The 26,652-nt window shown below is 31.4% G+C and overlaps 2 protein-coding genes and 1 pseudogene across 4 annotated transcripts; 2 read left to right on the forward strand and 1 right to left on the reverse strand.

Moving 5' to 3' along the window:
• The first annotated feature begins 2,344 nt into the window (after window positions 1–2,344).
• Window positions 2,345–7,671, forward strand: LOC113872813. 3 transcript variants are annotated; one of them, XM_027510643.1, is made up of 5 exons: window positions 2,345–2,442; window positions 3,350–3,857; window positions 4,081–4,176; window positions 4,502–6,174; window positions 7,238–7,671. In XM_027510643.1, exons 2-4 carry the CDS (start codon window positions 3,386–3,388, stop codon window positions 6,160–6,162), a joined length of 2,229 nt encoding a protein of 742 aa, XP_027366444.1. In that variant the 5' UTR covers window positions 2,345–2,442; window positions 3,350–3,385; the 3' UTR covers window positions 6,163–6,174; window positions 7,238–7,671. The 3 variants fall into 3 exon arrangements, with proteins under 3 accessions (XP_027366444.1, XP_027366445.1, XP_027366446.1); XM_027510644.1 differs by having other exon boundaries at window positions 2,383–2,442; window positions 2,775–3,857; XM_027510645.1 differs by having other exon boundaries at window positions 2,388–2,442; window positions 3,486–3,857; window positions 7,238–7,646.
• Window positions 7,672–13,431: 5,760 nt separating this feature from the next.
• Window positions 13,432–15,323, reverse strand: LOC113871701 (annotated as a pseudogene).
• A 5,422-nt stretch (window positions 15,324–20,745) lies between these two features.
• LOC113871974 lies at window positions 20,746–26,209 on the forward strand. The gene is made up of 9 exons (XM_027509083.1): window positions 20,746–20,891; window positions 20,970–21,143; window positions 22,290–22,510; window positions 23,762–23,823; window positions 24,058–24,267; window positions 24,547–24,676; window positions 24,891–25,234; window positions 25,318–25,462; window positions 25,574–26,209. Exons 1-9 carry the CDS (start codon window positions 20,879–20,881, stop codon window positions 25,814–25,816), a joined length of 1,542 nt encoding a protein of 513 aa, XP_027364884.1. The 5' UTR covers window positions 20,746–20,878; the 3' UTR covers window positions 25,817–26,209.
• Window positions 26,210–26,652: the final 443 nt, after the last annotated feature.

Raw genomic sequence — 26,652 nt, forward strand, 5'->3', positions numbered from 1 at the left:
AATTGCTCCAGAATTACATTGCACTAGTTACATTTTTAGTATATTAATTTGCGTCTTGCTAGCAGCCGGTTAAGAAATTGATGATAAAGAATTTTTCTTAAAAATACATTTAAGTGCATTAAAATTTATGAAAATAAATTTTATTTTATATTTTGACAAAAACTTTCAACTCTTTATTTCTTAAGCAGTACTCTAAGTATTTTCCTATCAATTTATATATTTTTGGGATTTTTTGCACAAAAGAAAATATTTAGTTTTTTTTTTCTTGAACTAAAAGTAAAAAAAAAATAACTATAAAAACTTAGTCATTATGTATAATAAAAAAAAGTATATTAACATCAGTATTTAAATTTAATTTTCATTTCTTAAAAATAGAAATTTTTATTTTAAATATTTATTATAAAGAAATTCATTTTGTATATTTTTATTTTTAGATATTTAAAATTATTATTATTTTAAATTGACTTTAAGAAAATCATATAATATTTGAAGCCAATCTATGACTCGTGTGTAAAACATTGTCATTTGTCTGCAAATTGAAATAAATTAATGAGCAAATGTCAGTTCAGCATCAGCAGCAAGAATGTCTACAATCTACGGTACGATGTTTGATCCCAACACTATTCTGATTGTCTCTCTGTACCTAAACGTTCTTACTGTCCAAACGTGCAGAGCCAAAGTAACACATTGCCGTTGGATATAATGGATCTTCAATGCAGGGCTTAGATTCGTTACGGGCAACTTGTAGAACTGGTAACGCATGCGAATATGCTGAAATTGCAAAGTGGTTCTTGGACTGAGACCACCACCAGCTCCACTCCCATGACGAAGTTTGAATTAATGTGTAATGGGGTTTTATTGGCTTTGATATGATTATTCGGATTTGTCATCATTGTTGACTTTGAATCAAATCAGATATTTTCATCATGGGAATCAAGACGATCCAATTTACCCTGTGAATGTAAACTTCTGGAGGCGTTCCAAAATCAAGTACCCTTTTTACATGTATCTTTAAAATGGAAGGCAAGTATGAAAAATAATAAGTAACCCATTTTTTTAACGTATTTTTAATTATTAATTAAAATTTATTAAATAAATAAACTCTTAAATTAATCCATGAAATTGTAAGTGTCAAGTAAATTGGTACAAAATTTTTAAATAAATTTGTTGAAGTTAGAAAAAACTAATAACACATTATTAATTACTGACTAAAATTTATTAAAAGAATAAACCATCAAATTATTTAATGAGATGGTGAATATTGGATAAATGAATCTATGAAATTAATTTTTAAATATACTTGTTCGTTCTCCGACTTTAATTAAATACTTTAATTTAGTTTCTATCATGACTGTGTTAACTTTTATCCATTATCTTTTCTCATCTTGTTCCACTATTTTCTACTGATAGCCTCTGTCACTATCGTTTCTAGCTCCTCTTCCCCAACTTGCTACCGTCAACTTAAAAAATGAATCCACTTAAATATTTTCAATAAAACTTGAAATCTCAACACTTCCTAAGTTCCTCTTACGTTAGTCTTCTGACTCCTTATCAACACATTCCTTTTGTTTCAAAATCTCATGTTTCTTTACGTATTATGAAGAACCGCGAAACAACCTTCTTCTATCACTTAGTCAATTTCCACAAAGAATAGAGCAATTTTTAAGCCTCTAATGCTAGTGCCAAGTGGTAGTAGATGATGAAAAGAGAACGATGAAACGATATCGTTAAACGAAAAAATGTTAATACCATTATAATATAAATCATTAACTGAATCAAAGTGTTCAACATTTGATAAAGTCGAGAACATATCAAAAATTAATTTACTAGACTCTTAGTGAATTTTGTAAACTAATTTGGAGAATTTACTCTTTATTAAAAGTGAAATATTAAATTAAAATTTTTTTTACTCTTAAAATAAATTTTATTCAACATTAGATGAATGTTTTAAAAAAAATATATATTAAAGAGTGAGTTATCTCATTTCTCTAATGGTTTTTGTGAGTTTTCGGGTTTGGTACCAAAAAAATTTAATATTAACCATGGGTTCTCTTATTCCTTAGTCTATACTTTTAAATCTTCATAAGCAGAATAAAACCCAATCTTCACCCTCCCAACCCTTTTAGGAGAATAAAACAAGTTGTTCTGATTTACAATTTCACCTTAAAAGAGTATGTTTACCTAAAATGTTCACAAAGGACTAAAAGCAAATAATTGGAACGGGATCAACCTACTACATCCGGTAAAATAATGCACGGACGTTAGTGGAATGGCATGTGTCTACGTGGCAAATTCTAGACCTCGCATGAACAGCTTTATGTGACAGCTAATGCCATTCCAAGGCATTTTGTTTTGGCAAGTGCAAGTGACTCACTCTTCTTTGTCCCACGACCAGAGACAGAAGCAAACCAAATATCCTTTGTGCGGTTTCATAATCAAAGGGTATGTTTCTTTTCATTTTTAATTTTGCCTAATGCGTTGTTCCGTTTCGGACTTGTATTGTAGAATCGCATACAAAAAACTCTTTTCATAATCAACTTTATATGATTATAAAAATATAATGCTCCCTTTGTGATAGTTTATCTTTTATATTCTATTTTTCTTTTCGATTGCTTCTTTGCACGTGATAAAGGAGTGTGCATCATGTTCATGTTCATTTGATCCTATACTCTTATCATAGTAATTAAGTTTCTGATTTTTTATCTTGTATGTATTAAAAATGGACTTTGAGTCAGCTTGAGGTCTTGATCAGGTCTAATTATCTATTTCCCTAGGCTTGTTGATTTCCATATATCCAAATATAAAGAAGAGAACACAACAGCATATAGATGCAAGTTTGAACCGGTCTTGCTGTGCCTGGATTTAAAGCAATATAAATAGAAAGTTAAGTCAAATCAATGTCTTAAAGTTCATAGAATCGTACCGATAATACATTGTTTTGATCTCTACATTTTACATAGATGATGTGCCGAGAAAGCAAAACGGAATATGTGGGCCTTTTTTAATAGTCTAAAGCGTCATGAGTTGATCCTTGACACTGTACATGACAAGAATCAAGAAATATATTGCAACTTAATGCATCCGGAAAATTGTCCTATGCATTTGATACTATGAGGAATGCTTTAGTTGTGTTTCTTTCTAGTCTCCTTCTAATTTGTTTCATTGGAATCTCTTCATCTTCTAAATGTAATAAGATGCATCTAGCAAAACATGATTTGAGTAACCTATAATTTAATCAAGTAATTTGACGATAAACTTAGTACTAAGGAGCTAGTTGTGTTGTCATTCATACCCTTGCAAATTTTTCATTTTATTACTACATAAAAGACTATTTTGACTGTTATTGCAGGACCTTCCCCTGAATTTCGATTACTGAATAGTGAAGATGAGTTCAGAAAACAAGCCAATAAAACCAAAAACTGATTTTGAGCTCGTACTAAATTATTCTAATCAGTGTATTTGGGATAATTTGAAAAATGACCCAGGTGCAGGTGCAAATGCAGCTTCTAGAGTAGACAAGACATTTTCTGGCAGTGATCCCCTATCAGAAATAGTTTGGTCTCCAGATAAAGGTTTCAGTCTTAAATGTGTTGATTCAAGTTTTACTAATAAAAATACCTCTCTTTTTGGGGATGTTGGACCAAGCAGCATGGTTCTCGCTCTGCTACAAAGCGTTACTGGTGGAAATTCTACCACAGATAAACCAATAGAAGACGTTTTTGATGAACCTATTACTGTCATATGCACAAAGAGTGATGTTCCTTCCACATATTCTCCTGCTCGGCATCCAACAAGTGATTCAGTTGTCATCATTCCAGACTATAAAACATGTGAAGAGAATCATATCCATGATACAGGTAAAAATAACATTTCCTGTGGTTCCAGTAGATGTAGGGAAAGGTGGATTTGCAGCAGATATTTGAGTTCAAATTAGCCTAACTGAATGAGACAGAAAAAACCTGTTATCCCAAATAGTGAAATGGTGAATTGAGACTTATCAGTTTGCTTGGTTTCCTTCTTGTCACTTTTTTTTTTCTGTAGACTAGTTTTGCTCAATCCTACAGAACTATGGTCTGACAGGATTTGATGATATGGAGAAAATGAACAATGGGGAGACTCAAGCCAATATTGGAACATCTATAATATCTGAGATAAAGGGATCTTCCACTATTTCTGGTATGTGCTGTCATCATTGCTTCTTTGGCTCTGACAGTACAATAATTTAGTCATTTTTTAGGAAACTTTTGTTACTCTAGTTTGGAACATGTTCTGTATATTTGTTGAGATTTGTAAACAATTTATATCAATATTCCTGGATCATAGAGAATTATTCTTATCATTCTGGCAGGTTGTTTTTCTAACTCATCGTGAGTTCTAAATTTAAAATATTTCCTTTATATTTAAGTAACACGGATTTTATTTTATTATTTGTTAAACAGATATGTCAATTCATTCTTTTGTGCATGCCTGAAATATTACCTGCATCATGATTTTCCTTCAGGTCAGGTTGATCAAAGGCTGGTTACTAATTTATTACTTCAAGCTGATGAACCTAAATCTCGCATGAAAGAAAATCCTTCACCAATGAATCATTGCAATGGGGGCATAGATACTGGTGTTGTCAACGAGGTGGTTGAAATAGAAGATGGTTTATATACTAAGGTTGAGCATATAATTGAATATAAAGATTCTAGTGCTCTAGGTGCAAATTTAAAATCTGCTGGCATCAGTCCTTCACAAAAACTGGAATTACGAACTTTAAACTGTGTGGCTACTCGTGCAGCAACAAGCAGAGTTCTTGTCTCAAAATCCAACGGGAATGAAAACAAATCCCAAGTCAATGAAATGATGCTACTATGCAATAAGAATATTTCAGTTATGCATTCTCCATGTAATAGCAGAATTCATATGACAAGAAATGCAGGAAATGACAAGTCCTTATCAAATGGGCATTCAAATGTTTGTTTATCGAAGGAGGAGAATGATTGTCACTTGAGCGTTGAAAGCTGCCACAATACTTGCTTTTTGTCAATAGGAAAGAAGAGATGCAACTTTCAACAAGTGATAATTGGGAGTAAAAAGGTCAAAACGCAAATTCAAGAAACTCCATGTTCTAAATCAGATGTTAAACCGGATAGCTCATTCATGAATTTGATTTCAAACATCATGAAAGGATGCTCACAATCAACTCAAGATGAGGATAAGTCTTTGGCTCTTGCACCTGAAAATCCTGATCATTGTCTTCAATGGCCTGATCAGAAACTTCTCACACGCAATAATAATAAAGAACCAGAGCTAACAAATGCAGGATTCAGATCCAATTCTCTGGCTATGTGTTGTCCAAGACTTAACAATGTTAGAACGAGAATGTGTCATCAAGTAGGAGAGGCTTTTAAAGATTTTGAGCTAGGTAACAAGGGACATGGAATAGATGCCACTCCAATATATTTTTTAGCAGAGAACAATAGCCTTTACAGACAATACTTGCATTCAAATAAACTTGAAGTATCTAAAGGGAGAAATGGTGCCTGTCCACCCTTGCATCCTCAGACCACACCTATACATTTTATCAACAGTCATGAACACTGGAAAAATAACTCAGTGGAGAATGAAAATTGTTACAAGTTGGGGCATAGTAAGGGGAAGGAAAGAATGACATCGCTTTCATTACATTCACCTTCAACTAGACAAAATAAAAATGAGAATGTTGAGTCTTATGCACTATGTGAGGGAAAGGAAATCTGTCATAAAAGTGATACCCTGGGAGGTCTCTGGATAAATCGATTTTCACCAAAGTCAACGTCCCCCTTGCTATTATTTGATCATCCTAATGAGAGAGGTGGTTCTGAAGTCCATTCTACGTCTTACTCAATGCTTCCACATTACCATAAACACATTGCTCTGAACAACTGCAAGACTGAAGATGCCAAAGAACAATCTGCTGATGAACAATTGCTCAGTGAGGCCATAAAATTAAGTAATTATTGTATCAGTAAAGAGGCCTCCACAAGTCTTAAGGATAATAAGGGAGATCATAATCATACATCAAAGCATAACTTCAATTCCATTACACCTTTACCAGTACTGGGAGATTCGGGGCCAATGGTATGCATGTTTGCAAGGAGAGTAGGTGCCATCAAACAATGCCAACTTACAGAATAGGCTCCAACACAGGTAATCATGGCTATCTTGTTTTATAGGACAAGAGTCACTAACTTGTGATTTCACAAAGATTACAGAAAATATTATAGGACCTCAAAAAGAATATAAATACATGTATGGGAGAATTGGAAGCATCTCCATGTCTATGCATTGTTGTTGGAATACTTATAATTTCATCTATCCTTTTTCCTTTGGGGCAAGTATGATGAATACATTATTTCATCATGATTGACCTTAGTTTCATGATACCATAATACCATTAATTTATTAAATAATAAAATGGCCATCGACTGAAGAGTGAGTCTGAAACGTTTTTGTTAAAACCCATAGTTAGCAGTTCCAAGTGAGATCTGTTTTAATACTATCATAATTTATTATGTGAAAGGGAATATATTGTTTGTCTGTGTATTCTAGAGATGCCAAAGGCAGTAGCAGATTTTAAGCAGATCCTTTCACTATAATCTCTTATTAAGAGAAGATATATCCTACTATTTTAGTCATGATCGAGATTGTAACATTGATAGAACATGGTAAATACACTGAAAGGTTGATGGAATGGTTGTGGGTAGTTCTGGCATAGGGTGCAAATCCTAGGAAATTTTCAATGATTCAAAATTTGGAACATTTTGTGTCATGTGAACGGAATAGTCAAAGTAAAAAATGTCTAGCTAAGCAACTCCTTAGTCAAGTTTTTTTTTTTATGGTCCAGAGTCAAGTCTATCGCTTTATAATATGTAATCTTGTCAGGTTGGGCCTGATCAAGTCTAAATTATAAAAGTCAATAATTACTTTATTAAGTCTGTTTCTGGATATGAGTGCACCACAACAGTAAAGTTAGCTTTTGCTTTTTCTCAGCACCATCTGTCAATGATCGTCTCTTTTAAACTTTACTTAGCAGGTGGTGCGGTCCTTTAATTGTGAACCAGTTAGTATAAGCCATTTGTTTCCTACTGTTTCCACTATTTGGTTATAAAAATTAGTTGATCGTATAGTGATTTATATGAACACCATTAAGTTATATGAAATGGAAATCTAATTTTTGTCTGCTTTGTTCCATCTTTATCTAATCCTATAGGAAGACATCATTGAGTGGTGGTACACCACCCCAGAAGCTGGTGCTGAGATTTCAACTGAAGATATAATAGAAAAAAATTCAAAATAACAAAATGATAGATTTCCGATTTCAAGGCAAAGTGTCTATCATTAATAGCATGAGTTTATAGTGTGTTTTGTAGACAAAATTTTTGTTTTTCTTTGTAATCTGATATAATTATTGTACATGAAAGGATGCTTGAAACTGATGATGTTGTCCACCCACCCAACATGCACCATCAAAGGCTAACTATTCTAATATTTTGCTTTATCTTTGAAATGAAAGTAATGTCAGTACATTACAATCAATACTTCTACCTTACTTTCAGCAGAATTTGTATTTGTGTACATTGCTCGTGAATAAGAGTGCACCTTCATGGGGTTTAAATTTGATTATCAAGCTTGTTTCTAGATTTGGAGAAAAGGTTTCTCTTTCGCTTGCTCTTTCTCTCTAGTATGGTCCTTCTAAATTAGTGGCGATGTCAAATTATTTTTTGGTAGCATCTTTTCTGTGGGCTTTCTTTTTATTTTAATTCCCTTGAATTAGTTTAACTTACCTAAGCATTAAATTCTTTTTGCTTGAAGTAATTTGCGTTGAATAGTTTATTTTGTTGTGCGTCAACATTTGGTGCAAGTAACTTTCATAAAAGTATGGTTGTTATACTAACTATATTGATAAAATAATACACGAAAAAGTGCTATTGTCGTAAATTCGAGAAGCAGAACATTGCTGCATGTGGAATAAGTCTGGCCACAACTTTAAGGAGCACTTGGGAGTTCAAAATTTGAACACAAAATTCTCTTTCCAGCCTACCATTCTATTAATCTTCACTATATAATTCTTGGCAATTGGATCTATTTACATCAAAAGGAAGATTATCTCCTGAGAAAAAAAATAAAAAATAAAAAAAGAAAGGATTACCCATTCATTAGCTAGGGCAGTTTTATGCCTCTCGGCAATGCCACACTGAAAAAATCTTTATATACAAACAAATTCTTCAGTTGGCCACCAGCATCATCTTATAGTTTCACCAGTGAGAGGGTCATCTTATCTTGTACTTCTGCAATGCCGAAATAGCCAATTTTGATTACCTTAAAGCACGCTTGCGTGATTCAAATAGGCTACTTACATTGACCTGGGAGCCAAATTGAAGTGTACAAGTTTATTGGATGACTTGGAAATTTTGCAATTTTACCTTGGACAGTGTGGTAACTCCATTGCACTAAGAAAACAAATTGAGCCTCTGATTCGTTTGAGAAACAAAATAGAAAAAGTTAAAGAATTTAAGTTGAAAATATTTTTAAAAAATCAAAAGATTATTTTGGTTGTTTGGTATAAAAAATATAAAAGAAAATAAAAAGGAAGAAAGTGACTTTATCTTTGAATGGGCAACTGTGTCCTTAAAAGAAATGTGCATACTATTATTTTAATATATTTGATTAAATAATAAATGTATTATATTAAGAATATAAAATATAATATTATTTGAGAAAATAAAATAATTTTAAATTATTTTATTATATATTTTTTCAACATATTTACTTTTTTTGTTTTATCATCTCAACATTTACTCATTTAATTAAAAATGCAAAATAAACTATTAGCACAACTACTAAATACAAGAAAAGAAAAAAATATGAAGGCAAGCATACGAGAATAAAAATACTCTTAGAAAATAAAATAAGTTTAGTTTATGACAACTCAACATTACTTATCAAATAATTACAAGGTTAAGAAATTCAAGTTGAATACAAAAGCTTGACATGTGAAGGTTCATGAAGTTTTTAGAAGATAAAAGATGGTCAAATATTGTGGTTCTAATTAACAAGTTTTTAATTCTAAATTAAATTTTGAATAACCAAGTTCCTTGTCAAATTTAACTTTTACCATGTATGCTTAGCAATTAAGTTATATAATTTTATTTATTATTTTAATTATTTAGTTGAGCTATATAAAGAGCATGGCATATGTATTGTGGTGTAGTGAAAAAATTGAATGAATAAAACCTTGAGTATTTGAGAATTTGTGATATCAAATTGATATTAGAGCTTGAGAGTGTTGAGAGTTTGAATGCCAAATATTTTTAAAAGAAAAGTGAGTGTTTGAGGAACAAAAGGGTTTTCATTTTTTCTTACAAATTCTATAAGAGTCAGTTTGTGAGAGAGAGATATGTCAAATTACAATATTATTTGGTCTAGTCTTAAATTAGATGGGAAGATTGATTATAGTTATTGGGCACTTTTGATGTCCACTCATTTAAAAGCTCACAATATTTGGAGCTTTGTTGATCCAAGATTAGAAACAGGAGCTGATGCAACCGCTCAAAGAAGGGTGATAAATGTTTTCTATACTTGATCCTACATTGTAATTCATGAATGATAATTGAGAGTTTTAAGCTATTCATTGAGAAAATTTACTATTATTAATTTCATTTTATTCATATTTCAGGAAAAAGGATCAAGAAGTGAAAGCTTTAAAGATGTCGAGAATTGAAGAAAAAAAGAAACCAGAGATATACACGGGCAAGTACATGCCCGTGTTGCCCGTGTATATGAGCGTGTATATCACTGGTCATGTCAATTGAAGTGTATCATCAAGACCAGAGATGTACACGACCAGATACATGGTCGTATACATGAGCGTGTACTTTTATGGAAAGCTTTGAAAGGCATCTATTAGAAAACAGAGATGTACACGGCCAAGTACATGACCGTGTACTTGGCCGTGTACTTTTACGCGCGTCAGAAATTTAACTTTTGCCAGAAAATTAACCCTAGGATAATTTCTATAAAAGGAGAACTGAACTCAAACCTAAGGGAGACGGTTTTTGGAGACGAAAGACTCAGAAACGGCAAGAGGATGGGATTAAGCATTTTATTTCATCTCTTTTGTAATTTTAATTTCAAGATGTTTAGGTTCTAACTTTCTTTTGAGTATCTAGACGTAATGAATCCTAATTGACTAAATTTTCTGGAATTCTTCTAATGCTATTTCATGTTCTTCTCTCTTGGGTTTAATTGAGTAGTATCAATTTTTTCTATCTTGTTTTCTTGTTTGAATTTGAGTAAAATTCCTGCATGAAATTAACATTGCTCAATTAAAAAGACTTGAATGTATTTCTAGAGATAGAAAGACGTGAGTTTTCTGTATTAGGATTAACCCTAATTATGGAATTCATAATGAACTTAATGCAACCTAGGAGTATTAATTAAGGAAGAGATTCCGATTAATCAACTGAGGGTTAGGAATCATTATCCTTGAGAAAGGTAATGATTTAATTTAGAATTTCCTGCAGCGATAAGGGTTTGGAACTAAATAGTTGAAGAAGAATTTCAGTTATTTGGACACTTAGGGGGATTTACAGTCTAGATACTTGCCTTTTTACATTGAATACCTTTAGTCATAATTTTCTATAATTTATTTTCACTAGAATATCTGTTCCTTTTAATTTATTATTCTTTTACTTTTAGCAATTTTATCAACAAGGTTTTTTTCTCATATTTATTAACAATTACGCAATTAAGGAAAAGTTTCTTAATAACAGTCTCTGTGGATACGACACTTGGTACTTTAATTTTAATTTTAATAATATTACTTCGACAACGGGTACACTTGCCCAGTGATCAGTTTTTACACACCAAAGGGACCAGTTGGCGTTATTACAAATTCATGAAGGAGTTGATTATTCAATTTTTGACAAAATAGCAAATGCCAAAACTGCTAAAGAAGCATGAGACATTTTGAAACTGTCATATAAAGGATTTGAGAAGGCTTAAAAATTCAAATTGCAATCTCTAGGTAGATAATATGAAATATATGAGATATCTAGTTTAGAAACTGTTGAACAATATTTTTCACATGTCACAAATCTCGTGAACAAAATGAGGATGTATGGAGATGACATCTAAGATAGCAAGGTAATAGAGAAAATTCTCCATACCATGCTAATAAAGTTTAATCATGTGATGACTACAATAATAGAGTCTCATGATACAGACACGATGACTGTAGCAGAGTTGTAGGGAAGCATAGAAAACCATGTGAGCATAAATTAGAGAACTCAGAAAAAGTAAACGAAGAAGCCTTGAAGAGTTAGGTGAATCTCAACAATGATATTGAGTCTAATCAAAATGCTAAAAGTAGAGGTCATGGTTTCAATAGCAGAGGCCATGGTTTTAATAGTAGAGGTCGTGGCAATTTTAACCAAGAAAAAGACAACAATTTCATGCCACCAAGTCAAGGACGGGAAATAATTTTGGGACTATTAGTTGAGGAAGAGGAAGAAAGGGCTATTATCAAGAAAGAACAAATTTTAATTGTTATCATTGTAGAAAGTTTGGCCATAAAGCTGCAGATTGTAGATTTCGACAACAAGTAAATATGGCAAAAAATTAGTATCAAAATACTGGTGAGTTCTGATAACCCACAAAGTTTATTTTTGGTAACTAATAATTTTGTAGAGGATGAGAACATCTGGTATTTAGATACTGGATGCAGTAATCATATGTGTGGGAAGAAGGAGTTATTTTACTCTCTGGATGAAATGGTCAAATCTACCGTGAAATTTAGAAATAATTGAAATATTCCAATATTAGGGAAATGCCAAGTTGCTATCAGACTAAAAGATGATTCTTAGAACTTTATCTCAGATGTATTCTATACTCTTGGTCTTCATCATAATATATTGAGCATGAGACAACTGTTAGATAAAGGGTACAATATGCAGATCTACCGAGGCTATTGTAAGTTGATAAACAAAAATGGAAGATTTGTTACTAAGGTACAAATGACACCGAATCGTCTATTCTCTTTGAAAATTTAGCATGAAAAAATTTCTTGTTTGAATTTTGTGATTCCAAATGATGATTAGTTGTGGACATGCGTTTTGGTCATTTCTATTTTTCTGGATGAAATTATTTGTCAAAGAAAGAATATGTTTTTGGTTTACCTATTGTAAATGTTCCCAATAATGTATGTGAGACTTGTCAATTAGGAAAGAAACACAAAATCATTTCTTACAGGAAAGTCTTGGAGAGCGAGAAAGTTGCTAGAAATTATCCACTCGGATTTGTGTACAGTCGAGATACTAACATATGGCAGTAGTAAATACTTTATTACTTTCATTGAAGATTTTAGCAAAAAAATCTAGATATATTTTTTAAAGCAGAAATCAGAAGCTTGTGATGCGTTTAAGTCTTTTAAGGCATTTGTGGAAAAACAAAGTGGTTGTAGAATTAAAGCATTGAGAACAGATAGAGGCCAAGAATACATTGTCTGTATAAATTTCTTTCAACAGTAGGGAATACAATACCAACTAACAACTATATACACATCTCAAAAAATTGGTATTGTAAAAAGAAAAAATAGAACAATCATGACTATGGTCAGATGTATGCTGAAGGACAAATAATTACCTAAAGAATTTTGGGCAGAAACATATGTCACTGCTATTTATATTTTGAACAGGTGTCCAACAAAGAGTGTTCATGATAAGACTCCTGAAGAAGCTTGGAAGGAAGCCCTCAATCAATTCGCCACTTCAAAGTTTTTGGGTGTATTGCATATGCTCATGTACTAGATCAACTCAGGAAGAAATTAAATGACAAACACTACAAGAAAACAATGGTTTATCTATGGTTAATTATGACATTAATTGGGGTTTTAACCGTCATAAATGATGTTACCCGCGATTGACAAAACCGTAGTTAATTTAAGCGTGGCAAACAGATTACCAGCGATTTTGAACAACTACAGGTAATTTTGGTATTTTCTATAGTTAACAAAATCTCAGTTAATTAACAACAGTTTCTGATAAACGTTGTTAATTGTCTGCGATTTATTAACCATCGTTAATTACCCGCGATTTATTAACCATCGTTAACTACCCGCAGCTTACTTACTGTCGTTAAATACCTGCAATTTTTAAACTGCCATTAAATTTCGTGTGGATTACCCGCGGTTTGAAACCACCGTTAAATGCATGTGAATATATAAAATTTGGATATTTAAAATATAGCTTATTTTTAATTCACCTGTATATCATATAATATTACATAAAAATCAAATAATTTCCTTTAATTGATAAACATAACAAATTTTAAAAACCACAAACACTTATATAAAATCAAAAGTGATACTTAAAGATCTCATAATACACACTTATAATAATATTCTAATTAAAAAAAACATGTCATGTCTTTCATTTTATAGGTTAATATTGTGACATGCTCCCTAGGCCTAACCATCTCAGCTTCTTCAAGTGACAATACATACTCTTCATCTAGAATTCTCTCTTTGAGGTTATAAAGTAAAACATGCTCAAATAAAATCACAGGGTTCTCACTTCGGATTGCAGCTTTCATCAAGCCCTTAGCATTGTAAGGGGTTGAGCAAGCCACCATCTGAATTCTAGGGTTTGACTGAAAATATGACTCCAATCTCTGTGAATGCTCTGCTCCAAGTTGCCGACCAACTCCACTAGGTCCACAAATGACAATTGGTATCTTAAACTGGCCTCTAGAGGTGTAATGGAGCATACCACAATTGTTAGAGATCTGGTTAAATGCCAGAAGTAGAAACCCCATGTTCATGCCTTCAACAACTGGCCTTAGACCAGTCATGGCAGCTCCAATGCCTCATGCCTGTGAATGAGTTCTCAGCAATAGGGGTATCCAAAACTCTAAGGTCACCAAACTTTTCGGCCAGTCCTTTAGTCACCTTGTAAGATCCTCCGTAATGACCTACATCTTCACCCATGACACATACACAAGGATCCCTCTCCATTTCTTATTCCAAGCCATCATGTAGGGCTTCAAAAAGGAGAAGTTCATGCCTAAAAATAAAATTTATATCTAGTGAATTCCATCGTAATTGGTCATAACTCTATAATAAGTGCAGCCAATAAAAGATAAAAAAAAAAAAAACTACAGCATTATCTAGCAACTTCATGTGTTAACCATTTTGAATTAAGTGTTACAAGAATGTCCCAAAGGTTTTCAATTCTCAACCCAAAACAATTACTTCTTGGGGCTTCTAGCATCCTTCTAAGTGCCCCAAAATCTAGTACTAAATATCATTACCTAACTCATGGTGCTTGATCATAATTTGTGATGTATAAAAAAGTTGACAACTTTGTGGAGCTTGTACATACTCAGAGACTACAGGAGAATAAAACATCCTAGAAGTCTGGACACCAGTGGGCAGTCAAAAGGTTTCCCTTTAGACTTTTAAGTCTCCTACTACTGATACTCCCCAGCACAAGGGAGGAGTCAAGAGGTCCAAAAGCGTCATCTTGATAGCACCAGCAATGACCTTCAGTACATAGCTCTAAGGCCATTGTGGCACAAAAGGAGCCAAGTTAACGGCCCCAAAGCCTTAAATCCCTCATTTCTGAAAGGCCATAGAACAGTGAAAATCCCATCCAGTAAAGTAATTTACTTTGATAGTAACAAGGGTACTCTGATCATTGGCCTATAAAAAGCAAAATTTTAACTCCTGACCTAAGGATTTTTATGCAAAATATGTTGCTACTTCCACTCGCCATCCAACCATAGCCTGAGGCTTGATAGACAATACCATGTTAGATTACTTTTACACGTTGTTTTAGGAAACTGAAACATAGACATTAATTTATAGCTTTTCACTTAAACAAAGAAGTTGATCTATTAGCAAAAGAGTAAACACATCATCTCACATTAAAGAAATTAAAAAATGATTAAATTTTGTATAAGATGGAAAAATAACAGCAAGTGATAACAGAAATAGACATATTCAGGTTTTGATGTAGAAGCCATAGAACTGCCTCCCTTTGTCTACAAAAAAGTAACAAACACAATTTATAAACTTGATAACACCCTATCCCATTGATCCCAAACCAAACTGCAAAAAAAGGGAATTGAAAGAAATTGATGAGATAACATACTGCAACTGCATTAGTAACCAACAATTCATGTTTTCGAGCTCCTGTCTTCAGGACTTGGCTTACCCTTGCATCAGATCTGACAACAAAAATCCCAGTCTTCCTCTCTGAATCAATCAAATATTGCACACAAATTGAAAGAAACAACATTTAAAGTCAATAATACCAGCCCTTCAAAAGGAAACTACCTAATCAAAAGAAAAGGAAAAAAAATTTGAAATCAAAACCCTAAACATAAAACAAAAATCATACCTTCGTATGACAACAAGAACAAAAACAACAGCACCAAATTGATTCAAAGAGAGAGGATTTGTGAGCGCAGGAAAGGGTAGGCAACAGTCGGAGTTGAGAAAGACGGCTTATGTTTCACATTTTTGGGGGGTTTCTGAGGCTTTTTAGAGAGGGCTTTGGCAACATTGGATGTTCAAATTGATTTCAAAATATGATATTGGGAGAGACAGATTTTGAGCACAGGGAAGGTTAGGCAACAGGAATTGAGAAAGAGGGCTTTCTTTTCACGTTTTTGGGAGACAGGGGTTTCTGAGCATGAAGGTTAATTACGTACCTGGGTTGATAATTTTTTTTTTAATATTTACCTGGAGTTTTCCTAACCGTCGTTAATTAACTACATTTATAATAGCAAATTGTGGAGAATATTTAAATTTAACTACGATTATTTAAACTGCGAGTAAAATTCAAACTTAACCATGGTTATATAAATCATGGGAAAAAAATCGTCGAAAAAATTAATAATTCTAGTAGTGAAAGGAGAAAAGTACATTTTCATTAGCTATAGCACAAACACCAAGGCATATAAATTTTTTAATCGAGAGACAAAGAAGGTGATAATTAGCAGAGATGTGACATTCGATGAAGAAGAAATATGGGATTGGTCCTCAAAGTCCCATAAAGAGTTAGTGATAATTCCCGATGATCATGGAGAAGATGAAGGACAACTAGATCCAGCTTCAAATATGCCAGAATCATCTAGCAGACCATAAAGACAAAGAAGATTACCAGCCAAATTGGAAGATTACTTTGTTGGTGGAGACAATGATTCATTTGATAAAGAGGTTATAAATTTGCTTTGTTAGCGGATTGTGAATCATTGACATTTGAAGAAGCTGCAGAAGATCCAAATTGGATAAAGGCCATAGATGAGGAGATTCATGCTATTAAGAAGAATAAAACATGGGAGCTGACAGATTTACCTATAAATAAAAGGTCAATTGGAGTAAAGTGGGTTTATAAAATAAATTACAAGCCCAATGAAAAGATAGATCGATTTAAAGCAATATTGATTTATAAAATATAATGTTCTTTTGAGCACACGTTATATGTCAAATTTATTGATCTCGGAGAAGTACTCATTGTGTGTCTTTATGTTGATGATATAATTTTTACTGTCAACAATTCAAAGATAATTGCAAAATTCAGGGAGGCTATGATAAGATGTTTTGAGATGATAGATTTGGGCTTAATGTCCTATTTTCTCGGCATTTAAGTCATTTAGAAAAATAAATTTTCAAAAGAAATATGTTGTTGATATTTTGAAGAAATTCAGAATGGAGAACTCAAAACCAGTTTTTACACCAGTAGAAGAAAAGTTGAAGCTAACAAATAAAATTGGAGGCAAGAAATTGATTCAACCTACTATAAGAGTTTGATTGGAAGTCTAAGATATTCGACTGCAACCAGATTATATATAATTTTTGGAGTTGGATTACTTAGTAGATTTATGGAAGAGCCACGTGATTTTCATTTGCAAGGAGCAAAGAAAATTTTACGATATGTTAAAGGTACTATAACTGATAGAATATTTTATGCCAATAATAGTAACGTGCAACTTGTTGACCATACAGACAGTAATTAGATAGGAGATATGGAGACAAGAAAAAGTACATCAAGAAACGTGTTTCATCTTGGTAGTAGCGTAATATCATGGTCTTCAAAGAAACAACTAGTGGTTGCACTCTCAATAGTTGAAGCAGAATACATAACAACAACTAGTTGTGCTACATAGATAGTATGGTTAAGAAGAATTCTTGAAGTGATGCATGAAAAGCATAATAATCCTATAGAAATTTTTTGTGATAACAAGTTTGCAATTGTATTATGTAAAAATTCAGTTTTTCTTGACGATCCAAGTATATTGATATTCGATTTCACAAGATTCGAGAGTTAGTAGTTGAAAAAGAAATGATGATTAAGTATTGTCCCACTAAAGATCAAATTATAGATATTTTTACGAAACATTTGAAGGCTGAGCTATTTTACAAGTTGAAAAAATTGCTTAGAATGATCAATTCTACAAACTTGGTTTAAGGGGAAATATGTTAGAAAATAAACCAAGTTTAGTTTATAACAACTCAACATTACTTATCAAATAATTACAAGGTTAAGAAATTCAAGTTGAACACAAAAGCTTGACATGTAAATATTCATAAAGTTTTTAGAAGATAAAAGATGGTCAAATATTGTGGCTCTAATTAGCAAGTGTTTAATTTCAAATTGAATTTTGTATAACCAAGTTCCTTGTCTAACTTAACTTTTACCATGTATACTTGGTAATTAAGTTATGTAATTTTATGTATTATTTTAATCATTTAGTTTGGCTATATAAAGAGCATAGTATATGGATTGTGATGTAGTGAAAAAATTAAATGAATGAAATCTTGAGTATTTGTGAATTTGTGATATCAAACACTTGAAAAAGTAAGGATATTTATGTAACTAAAAAATGTTGTTTTCTTACTTTATTGACATTCATGCCAAGATTAAAAATTTGGTGGGACTTATACTCTTCTTTTCTTTCATTCAAGTTTCTTGTCAAAACAAAATATTAGAGAGTTGTTTTCTTGTTAATCTTTTGCTCATCATTTTCATTCTCAACAATTTCACATAAACAAAACAAAATATTATACAAACAGCCGCTTACACACATCATACAAGTTACCATTAAGAAATTTCGAGACTCTTCAATGGAACATTCATTCCCACTCTCCTTCCCGTTTCCCCTCCGTGAAGATTACTTGATTATCATTTTATTAGTGAGACCTCTAAGCAATTGCACTACAGAAGAGCCAAGTAAAAGAAATGCTAACACATTTGCATAAACCAAGCTGATTTACTATATTGCACCATTAAAGATTCATTCAATAATACTCATTAGCTTAATTTGCCCATGTCCAGAATTGATTGGCATAGCCCATATACTAGGCCTTTCCACCAATAGATATATTTCTTTCGATAAATGTTTTAGTAAAGGAATTGTGTTTCTGCTATATAAAGGGGTATGATAAATTGATAAGATATTCGTGCCCCACTCTATTATTTCCAACTTTTTGTTTAATGAATGAGAATGCTTGCTTCTTTGACCTGTTCACTACATACAGGAGCTCCAAACTATTATCTTCTTCACTACCAACATGAAAATCTATTCACTACTTTTTTTTTCTCAGCAATTTAAGATTTCCTTGTAAACATCAAGGGCGGGACCAAAGATTTAAACGTAGATAATTGTATGAAATAAAAGTCAAAATAATAGACATAAAGGTAAGAGATTAAGTATATAATTTTTTTTTATGAAAATTGGAGTGCTTATTTCCTTATATCTATCCGTGTGCCTTCCTCTTTATTAGAAAAGAAAAACATATAATCAACAAGTTAATGGATAAGAGGGTTTAAGAAAGACGTATGTGTGTGTGTGAATTTTTTTTTTCAGGAAAAAAACTAAGCCACTGTCAAATACAATAAATTTCATTAAATAAATAGGGTGTGGACACAACTTAATGACAAAACACAATTGATCAAATTATATGTATAATCATACGAAACAAAAATGTAATCACTAACGTATAAACACTACTTGTACAAAAATTTTGGTTATACTGTGAAGATTATGAATAAAATGTTTGGTCAGTGAGTGCCTATCCCGGGCATAACATGCGAGATGAAACAAACGAAAATTATGGAGTAGTTGTGAAGTCAATTCTTTCCACAATAAAAAAATGTTATCCAACTCGCATAGGATAAAGAATTGGAGCATGTTAATTTAATTGAAGTGCCTTTTTGTTTTTATTGTCACTTAAATTTGAACTTTTTATATAAATAATTTTATAATTGATGTGATTATAAAAGAGAAATAATGGTATTTCAGATAAAATATTTCATAATTATAGGTGGATAAATAGTACTTGAATGATTCATTTCACAATCATTGATGGATGAATGAACATTAATTTGGTACTATCTGAACCCTAACTAGTAATGAATAATTAAAATGTCAATTCAAGTCTAATATGCATTAATACACGATTCAGTGGATTGACCTGTCAGTCTGTTTGTAAATTTGTATGTTTCTCAATGAATTACTTAAAATGTTAGGTTTTATTTAAATGTTTATGTTATCAAAATTATTTAGGACTGTTTAAGAAGAGCAATTAAAAAAAGAAAGAATTTAAAATAAAAAATTGGAAAAAATATACCAGTCAAGTGATAGAATAAATAATAGAGCTACTTGTAGTTGCATTCCATAATTAAACATACTTACAAAATAATTAAACTAACACGCGTGTTTACGAGTTAAGTATGTACGCTCTCTCAGGCTAAACGCGTCAAAGAACTCCATTCACGTTTTCCAGCGCGAAAACACCGTTTAATTTTCACGGCTTCGAACACTATTGATCATACTTTTCAATTCACTGTATTTTCTTCATATCGTCCTTCGGGATGATCATGGATCGAATTGATTTAAATACAATTTTAAATTCAACATGATTAAAAGAAATTTTGAATTAAACTGAATGTTTAATCTTTATAATTTTATTTTTAAATTAATTAAAAGATAATAAATAAATTATTTTATTATTTTTATGCACTATTTGAATTAAAGTTTCTTTACACACACACACACACACACACACACACACACATATATATATATATATATATATATATATATATATATATATATTATAAGTTAATCCAAAACAAAAAAAATCATAAACATTTTGAAATAATAAAATGTAAATTTAAAAATAAGATTATTAAAAAACAAGTGTTATAATTTTATGAATACATAATATAGTATCAGTGAAAAATTAATTCTATAAATGAATAACATACACACACAAATTCGATTAGAGTGAGATTAAATTAGTTTTTAAAAGTGAATCCAAAAAATTCAATCCAAAAATTTTGTTTTTTTTATTTATTTATAGTTAATTCAATTTTTTATTTTCAATTTGATGTATGCGATTTATATATTAGGTTAGATTGGTTTGTCAACACTGTCAACCCATTCTCATAAACAAACATGTTGAATTTATTATGCATGATTATATTTAAATTTAAACAAAATATAAAAGGTTTCCTTAATAAATAAATAATATATATTATTTTTAATTTATCATAATAATTTTATAATTAAATTTATAAAAAAAATTATTATATAAATTTTTAACTAAAATATATATCAAAACACAATAAAAAACATATAATAATAATAAGTTGGCTTTATTTCATTTACTTTTATCTATGTATATATATTATCCTTTTGCAGATGATTCCCTTATTCATTGAGTCTAATGGCCCCTCCTCAAATAAAGAGTAGTTGATAAGAAAGTGTCTGGCTCGCCCATTGGCCATTTCAGTTGAATTCGATTCACAGTTCAATCATCTGCGATTCTAAAGTCTTCAACAAGATGCAGCTCCAAGGTACTTAAGCCTATGTTTATATAAATAAATAAATATTATTTATATAAAGACACAAACACTCTTTCTTTCTTTTTTCAGATGGTTCTGTTAGTAATAAAGTTATCAGCTTCACACACGTCTTGGCATCCTTCGCCGGAATATTTGCGGAGAAGTCAAGGGTTGTTACTGTTAGAGACCAGAAAATCGTTCCCATCATAGATACCACTGGTTCTGGTCGTGTTGTAAGGCTTGAGAAGTTCTCTCACTATGTTGGTAAGTTTGTCTAACTCTTAATTTCTCAGCTAAACCAATACACAAACCAAGATTAGTGGATGCACTCTCTCACACACACAGACCCATGCCTATGCTGGTAAAAGCTAAGAGCAAGAAGTGATCAAAATTATTTGTTTGAAAGCGGAATGAACCACTGTTTCCCACTGTCCCCAAAATTATTGCATGATCTTTCCACGGACACAGTTCAATAATAACCAAAGACGAACGAAGAAGTAAAAAATAAATAAATTAATTAATGAAAAAGTGCGTGTAATATATAAGTATTTAAATGACTGAATACTCTCAGTATATGCATTGAATTTAACTACTAAACAAATACCTAGGATGGGTGACTTAAGTAGGAAACAATTGTAGAGCACATACAGCAGTTTCACTTCAAAAAGTAAATGTAGAAAAGATAATAATAATAATAATAAGACGAAAAAATATTTAACTAAACAGTGTTATATAATTGTTTAATTTTTTAAAATACATACATAACCAGTCAAATTAGTGTTCATTTTACAACCACTCTTTCATTATCGGCTTTACAGGAAAAAGAAGAGTGGCCCATATGTTTTGTAAGGTGGTCATGGACGGATTTATCTATGGAAGAATATATTATTATATCTCCCGTCTCTTGACTCTCTTCAATGGGACATTAATGTTCCATGTGATTACAAAACTAGAAAAATGAATTGCAGTTAAAACTTTGTCAGTATTTTTACACCCACTTGAAATTCTGAATTTTACTTTGACTTTTCTTCCTATGGATAATGTTTTTTTGTTGAAAGGAGTTGTTAATGTGATAGTGAACAGTTCAACCTGAATCAAGATTTGGTATGGTCAAAATTTGCTGCAGTCATCAAATTAGAATGGTCGAGATTATGAGTAGATGTTTTAAATGATATATAGAGGAATTCGGATGAATCTGAAGCATTTGATTAATTTGAATAATCCAATTTTGATCCAGTATTTTTGATTTGATTTGATTTGATTGACCATTGTTTGAGCCATTCAATCTTTGGATTGTGAAGTTATTTAATAAGAGATTTATGTTTTTTTATTTATTTATAATAATATAAAAGAAAACATAGATACAGTGTACCCCTTTGTTGAATGGTGAATGGGTGTGTGTCATTGTAGGTAGGCAAATGGGATTCGAAGATTGCAGCGAGGTTCCAGAGCTGTGTAGATTGGCACACGACTATTTAAGAAAACCCAAAGAGTGTGAGGAGAGCATCTTTGAATATCTTGCCAATGAAACGGACCCTAATTTGTACGGGAAATTGATTGATGAGTTTGACCGATGCATCCTCAGTTATTTCGCATTTCATTGGAACCAAGCCTCTTGTATGATTAGCCAGGTATCTTAATTTACTCTCTCTCTCTCTCTCTCTCTCTCTCTCTCTCTCTCTCTCTCTTTTTTAATTCAATTCAATTATTGTTCTCATTACTAGTGATATTTACTTTTAGGGATTCTCACACCTAATGGATATTTATATACTCACATCTAAAATTATTATTCGAATTTTAGTTAAACTTATATTATGTTCTTTTTTTTTTTTTTCCAAAAACAAGAAAAATAAATATCTTATTTTAATACTTAAAAATGACAAATGAATAAAAAATGTATTAATTCAAAACACAATTTTTAACCTAAATTAAGAATGTTAATTCTTATATATATATATATATATATATATATATATATATATATATATATATATAACACCCACTACCGCCCACACAACGATTAAGTGTAATTTTATAATAATATAAATATTAAATACAACATAATTGAAAAGGTTTGACTTTGTGAATTTGCAAAGTTTTGATAAATGTAATGTGCTTGTAATATTTGTATAAAAAAGGTAAATATATTTAATACTTTTTTCATTTAGTTATAAGATAATTAGTAAAATGATATAGTATAAAGATTTAAAATTATTCAAATATAAATATGTAAGAATATTATTTTTATTAATTATAGTTACTATCTATTTGTTTTAAAATATCATTTATTTTTAAAATAAATCTCATTTTAATTATAAAATAAAAATGTTTAATATTTTAATTTTATTCTTTTACTTTCTATATTTTCACTAAATAAAATATTAAAATCATGATAGAATAATTTAGTTCAATATAAGTATATTTAAAATTTTAAAATATTAAATAAATTTTATTAACGCTTATATAAACACGTCAAAAGACTACATTTTAAAGTGGATTTAGTAAATTTATATATATTTAATTATTAACCCATCTTAACCTACACTCAACAAAAATATTTTGAATAAAATATGACTTTAATATTTTTAAAATTTAAATTTATAATGATTAAAATTAATAATTAAAAAAAAAGACTGAAGTTAATATAATAAGTAAAAATGTATTCAAGTAAGACATTTTTCATTGAATTATAGTGCATTCTTGAGTACAATTGGGAAGGGAATATATTAAGATGATAATAAATATTACTACATTAATTGGATTTATCTACGTACTCTATGTTTTCCTTTCTTCTAGTCATACTTTTGTTTGTTTAATTCAAATAGATTATTACGTCTTTTTATGAAAGATATATATTTAGGCTTTGCTTGTCTAAATTATAGGTATTGAGTGTCGAGTCACCGCAGAAAATAGAGCTCAGAAAGATTTTATTGGCAGCTACAAGGTCGACTCCTCTATTAATCCCCATTTTCTTTAAAATAACTTTTCTCATTATATAAGATAAGTATTTTTTTTTTTAATTAACATTTCTAACCTACATTGTTGTATAAGGAAATGCAACATCATTATATAGTAAAATTTCACAGAGAAAGTTATTGTTATTATAAGTTTATGTAAATTGATATTTTGACGATTTAGACCAAATCAGTCGGAAGTAAAGATAGTGCTATGTGTATAGGGAACAGAGGTTTAAGAAAGTAACCGAGAATCTGAAGGTGGCAAGAGTGTTTTCTACATTGGTGGAAGAGATGAAAGCAATAAAGGGTGACTCGCAACGTATGGATGACACTGTCCCCGTTGCCCATAGTGAGAGGAGTCCAGTGCTGCTGCTTATGGGTGGTGGCATGGGAGCTGGAAAAAGCACAATTCTTAAAGACATTCTTAAAGAGTAATCATCATCTTAACTCTACTCTTGCATTATTATCAATGTTCAAATCTAATAGTCGTGCAAAAAGTCTTATGCAAATGATATTGAAATAAATTATGTACCTAAAGTGAAAAAAAAGATGTTAATTATACGGATGTTTGGTTCTCGTTCTGATCATCGATATGGTTCCACATGACAAGACTAATTTTAATTAAATTCACAATTCTATATGTAGTTGTACAAATACTTTATTTTGTAGATTTGAGTAGATTGTTTATATGTATCAAATGGGTTTGGCAGATCATTTTGGTCAGGAGCACCTTCAAATCCTGTGCTGGTAGAGGCAGATGCTTTTAAGGAGAGTGACGTCATATATAGAGCCCTTAACTCTAGGGGTCACCATCACGACATGCTTCAAACTGCTGAACTGGTATGCTTCTGTGGGAACACCTCCATGTTATTGTTGTCAATTTTCCTCTAAACTTTTTACTATTTGTATGTGCAGCATGTGCCAAATTATAAAGAAATCCGAAATAAATTTAATCATTACACATGAACTTCCTTTTGTAAATAAGCAATGACCAAAAGGATACATCCTTATAAGCTATTTAATGATTGCATTAAATTTATCAAAATCTGAACAGGTGCATCAATCTTCCACTGATGCTGCATCATCTCTGCTAGTGACAGCTCTAAATGAGGGTCGAGATGTGATCATGGATGGTACCTTATCATGGGAACCTTTTGTGGAGCAGACAATTGCTATGGCAAGAAATGTTCACAAGCATAGGTACCGAATGGGGGTAGGGTATAAAGTAACCGACGATGGGACAGTTATTGAAGATTACTGGGAGCAAGTAATAGAGCCAGAAAAGGAACATCAATCAGAGGAAAATGGTAATGAAGAACCACAAACTCGAAAGCCTTACAGAATTGAGCTAGTTGGTGTGGTTTGTGATGGCTATCTTGCAGTTGTTAGAGGCATTAGGTATATATTCTTGTGAATTAAGCTACTCTGGTAATGGGTTTTGTGTAAATGATAGTTAATATTTCCATTTGGAATTTTGACAGGAGAGCTATTATGACAGGGAGGGCAGTGAGGGTGAATTCACAATTGAAATCTCACAAAAGATTTGCTGATGCATTTCCAAGATATTGCAAACTTGTTGATAATGCCAGGCTCTATTGCACAAATGCTGTTGGTGGTCCACCAAAGGTAATACAAACATTTTTGTGCTCACTTGTGATGACAAAGATTGATTTTACACTTTATTATTAGTATTAATTTAATCTGTCAAAAGGGTAACTAGCTTGCAATAAACTACAGCTTATATGGTGGAAAGATGATGATCACAATCTACCAATGGATCCCGAAGGTATCAAAAGCTTGGAAATGATAGGTAGTGTGAATGCTGAAGCTGATTCCATCTACGAACTTTACAAGGAACCCAGCCCTATGGGACCTGGTTCTGTTTGGAATGACATTGTTCTTTCACCTCTAAGGTCTAATAATCAAAAGGAATTAAGGGAATCCATCAAGAAAATAGAAAAATCCATCAGAAAACGGTAATATTGTTGCATGATATGTTCCTCCCGAAGCCAAGTTTTGGAGTTTCTAACAACATATTCGAGTTATCTCGTTTTGTTGTTTATCTTCTATTCCTATGGTTTACCGACGGAAGAATATGAGGAGGGAGAATGATGAGTACTGCAATGAAGTCGTTTTCTTGGCATCAACATGCAAGCCAACTGTGTCATTCACGGTTATCAAGCTTGCCCATGTACAAATGTATATGTAAATTATTGAAACGTGCTTAATTGGAGCATTTTTTAATCAAATGTGTATAATTTCTGATTGAATCAAGGATTGCCTTGTAGCCAAAACAAGAACAAAAATCCTGGCAGTAAACTCCGACATTGATGTGTGTAACTATGTTTCTGTCGTTGAAGAGGTTAAAAGTTCAATTAAGACCGTCCATGTTAGTGTCCTGAAGAAAAGATCAGAAAGGGTCCCTCAACTGTAGAGATTCATGATTTATGATGTTTTCATTACAGAATTAATCCAAATTATGAAAAAAACTCCTATTTGATCGTGTATTTAAAATATTTTTATAAGTTACAGGGATTTAAATGAGAAAAAATTTAAAATTTTCTGCAATTATGGTGATTTAAGACTGATACAACTGTGTAGCAAGTGATGCTAAAATTTCTTATCATACACACTGAATGAAACAGTGAAGATCAGAAACTGTTATAAAAAAAAAAGAGTAGATAACTAGCTCACAAGGAAAAAAAAGAGAGGAAAAATTCCGTTAAATTATTAAAAAAAGAGTTTCATCGTACTGTTTTTAAAAACAAATGTCTTAAATACTTTTCTAGAAAATATTGTATCATTTGTAAATATTG

The sequence above is a fragment of the Abrus precatorius genome, unplaced genomic scaffold (assembly GCF_003935025.1).
Source record: "Abrus precatorius isolate BTA unplaced genomic scaffold, Abrus_2018 Scaffold7, whole genome shotgun sequence".
Taxonomy (NCBI): Eukaryota; Viridiplantae; Streptophyta; class Magnoliopsida; order Fabales; family Fabaceae; genus Abrus; species Abrus precatorius.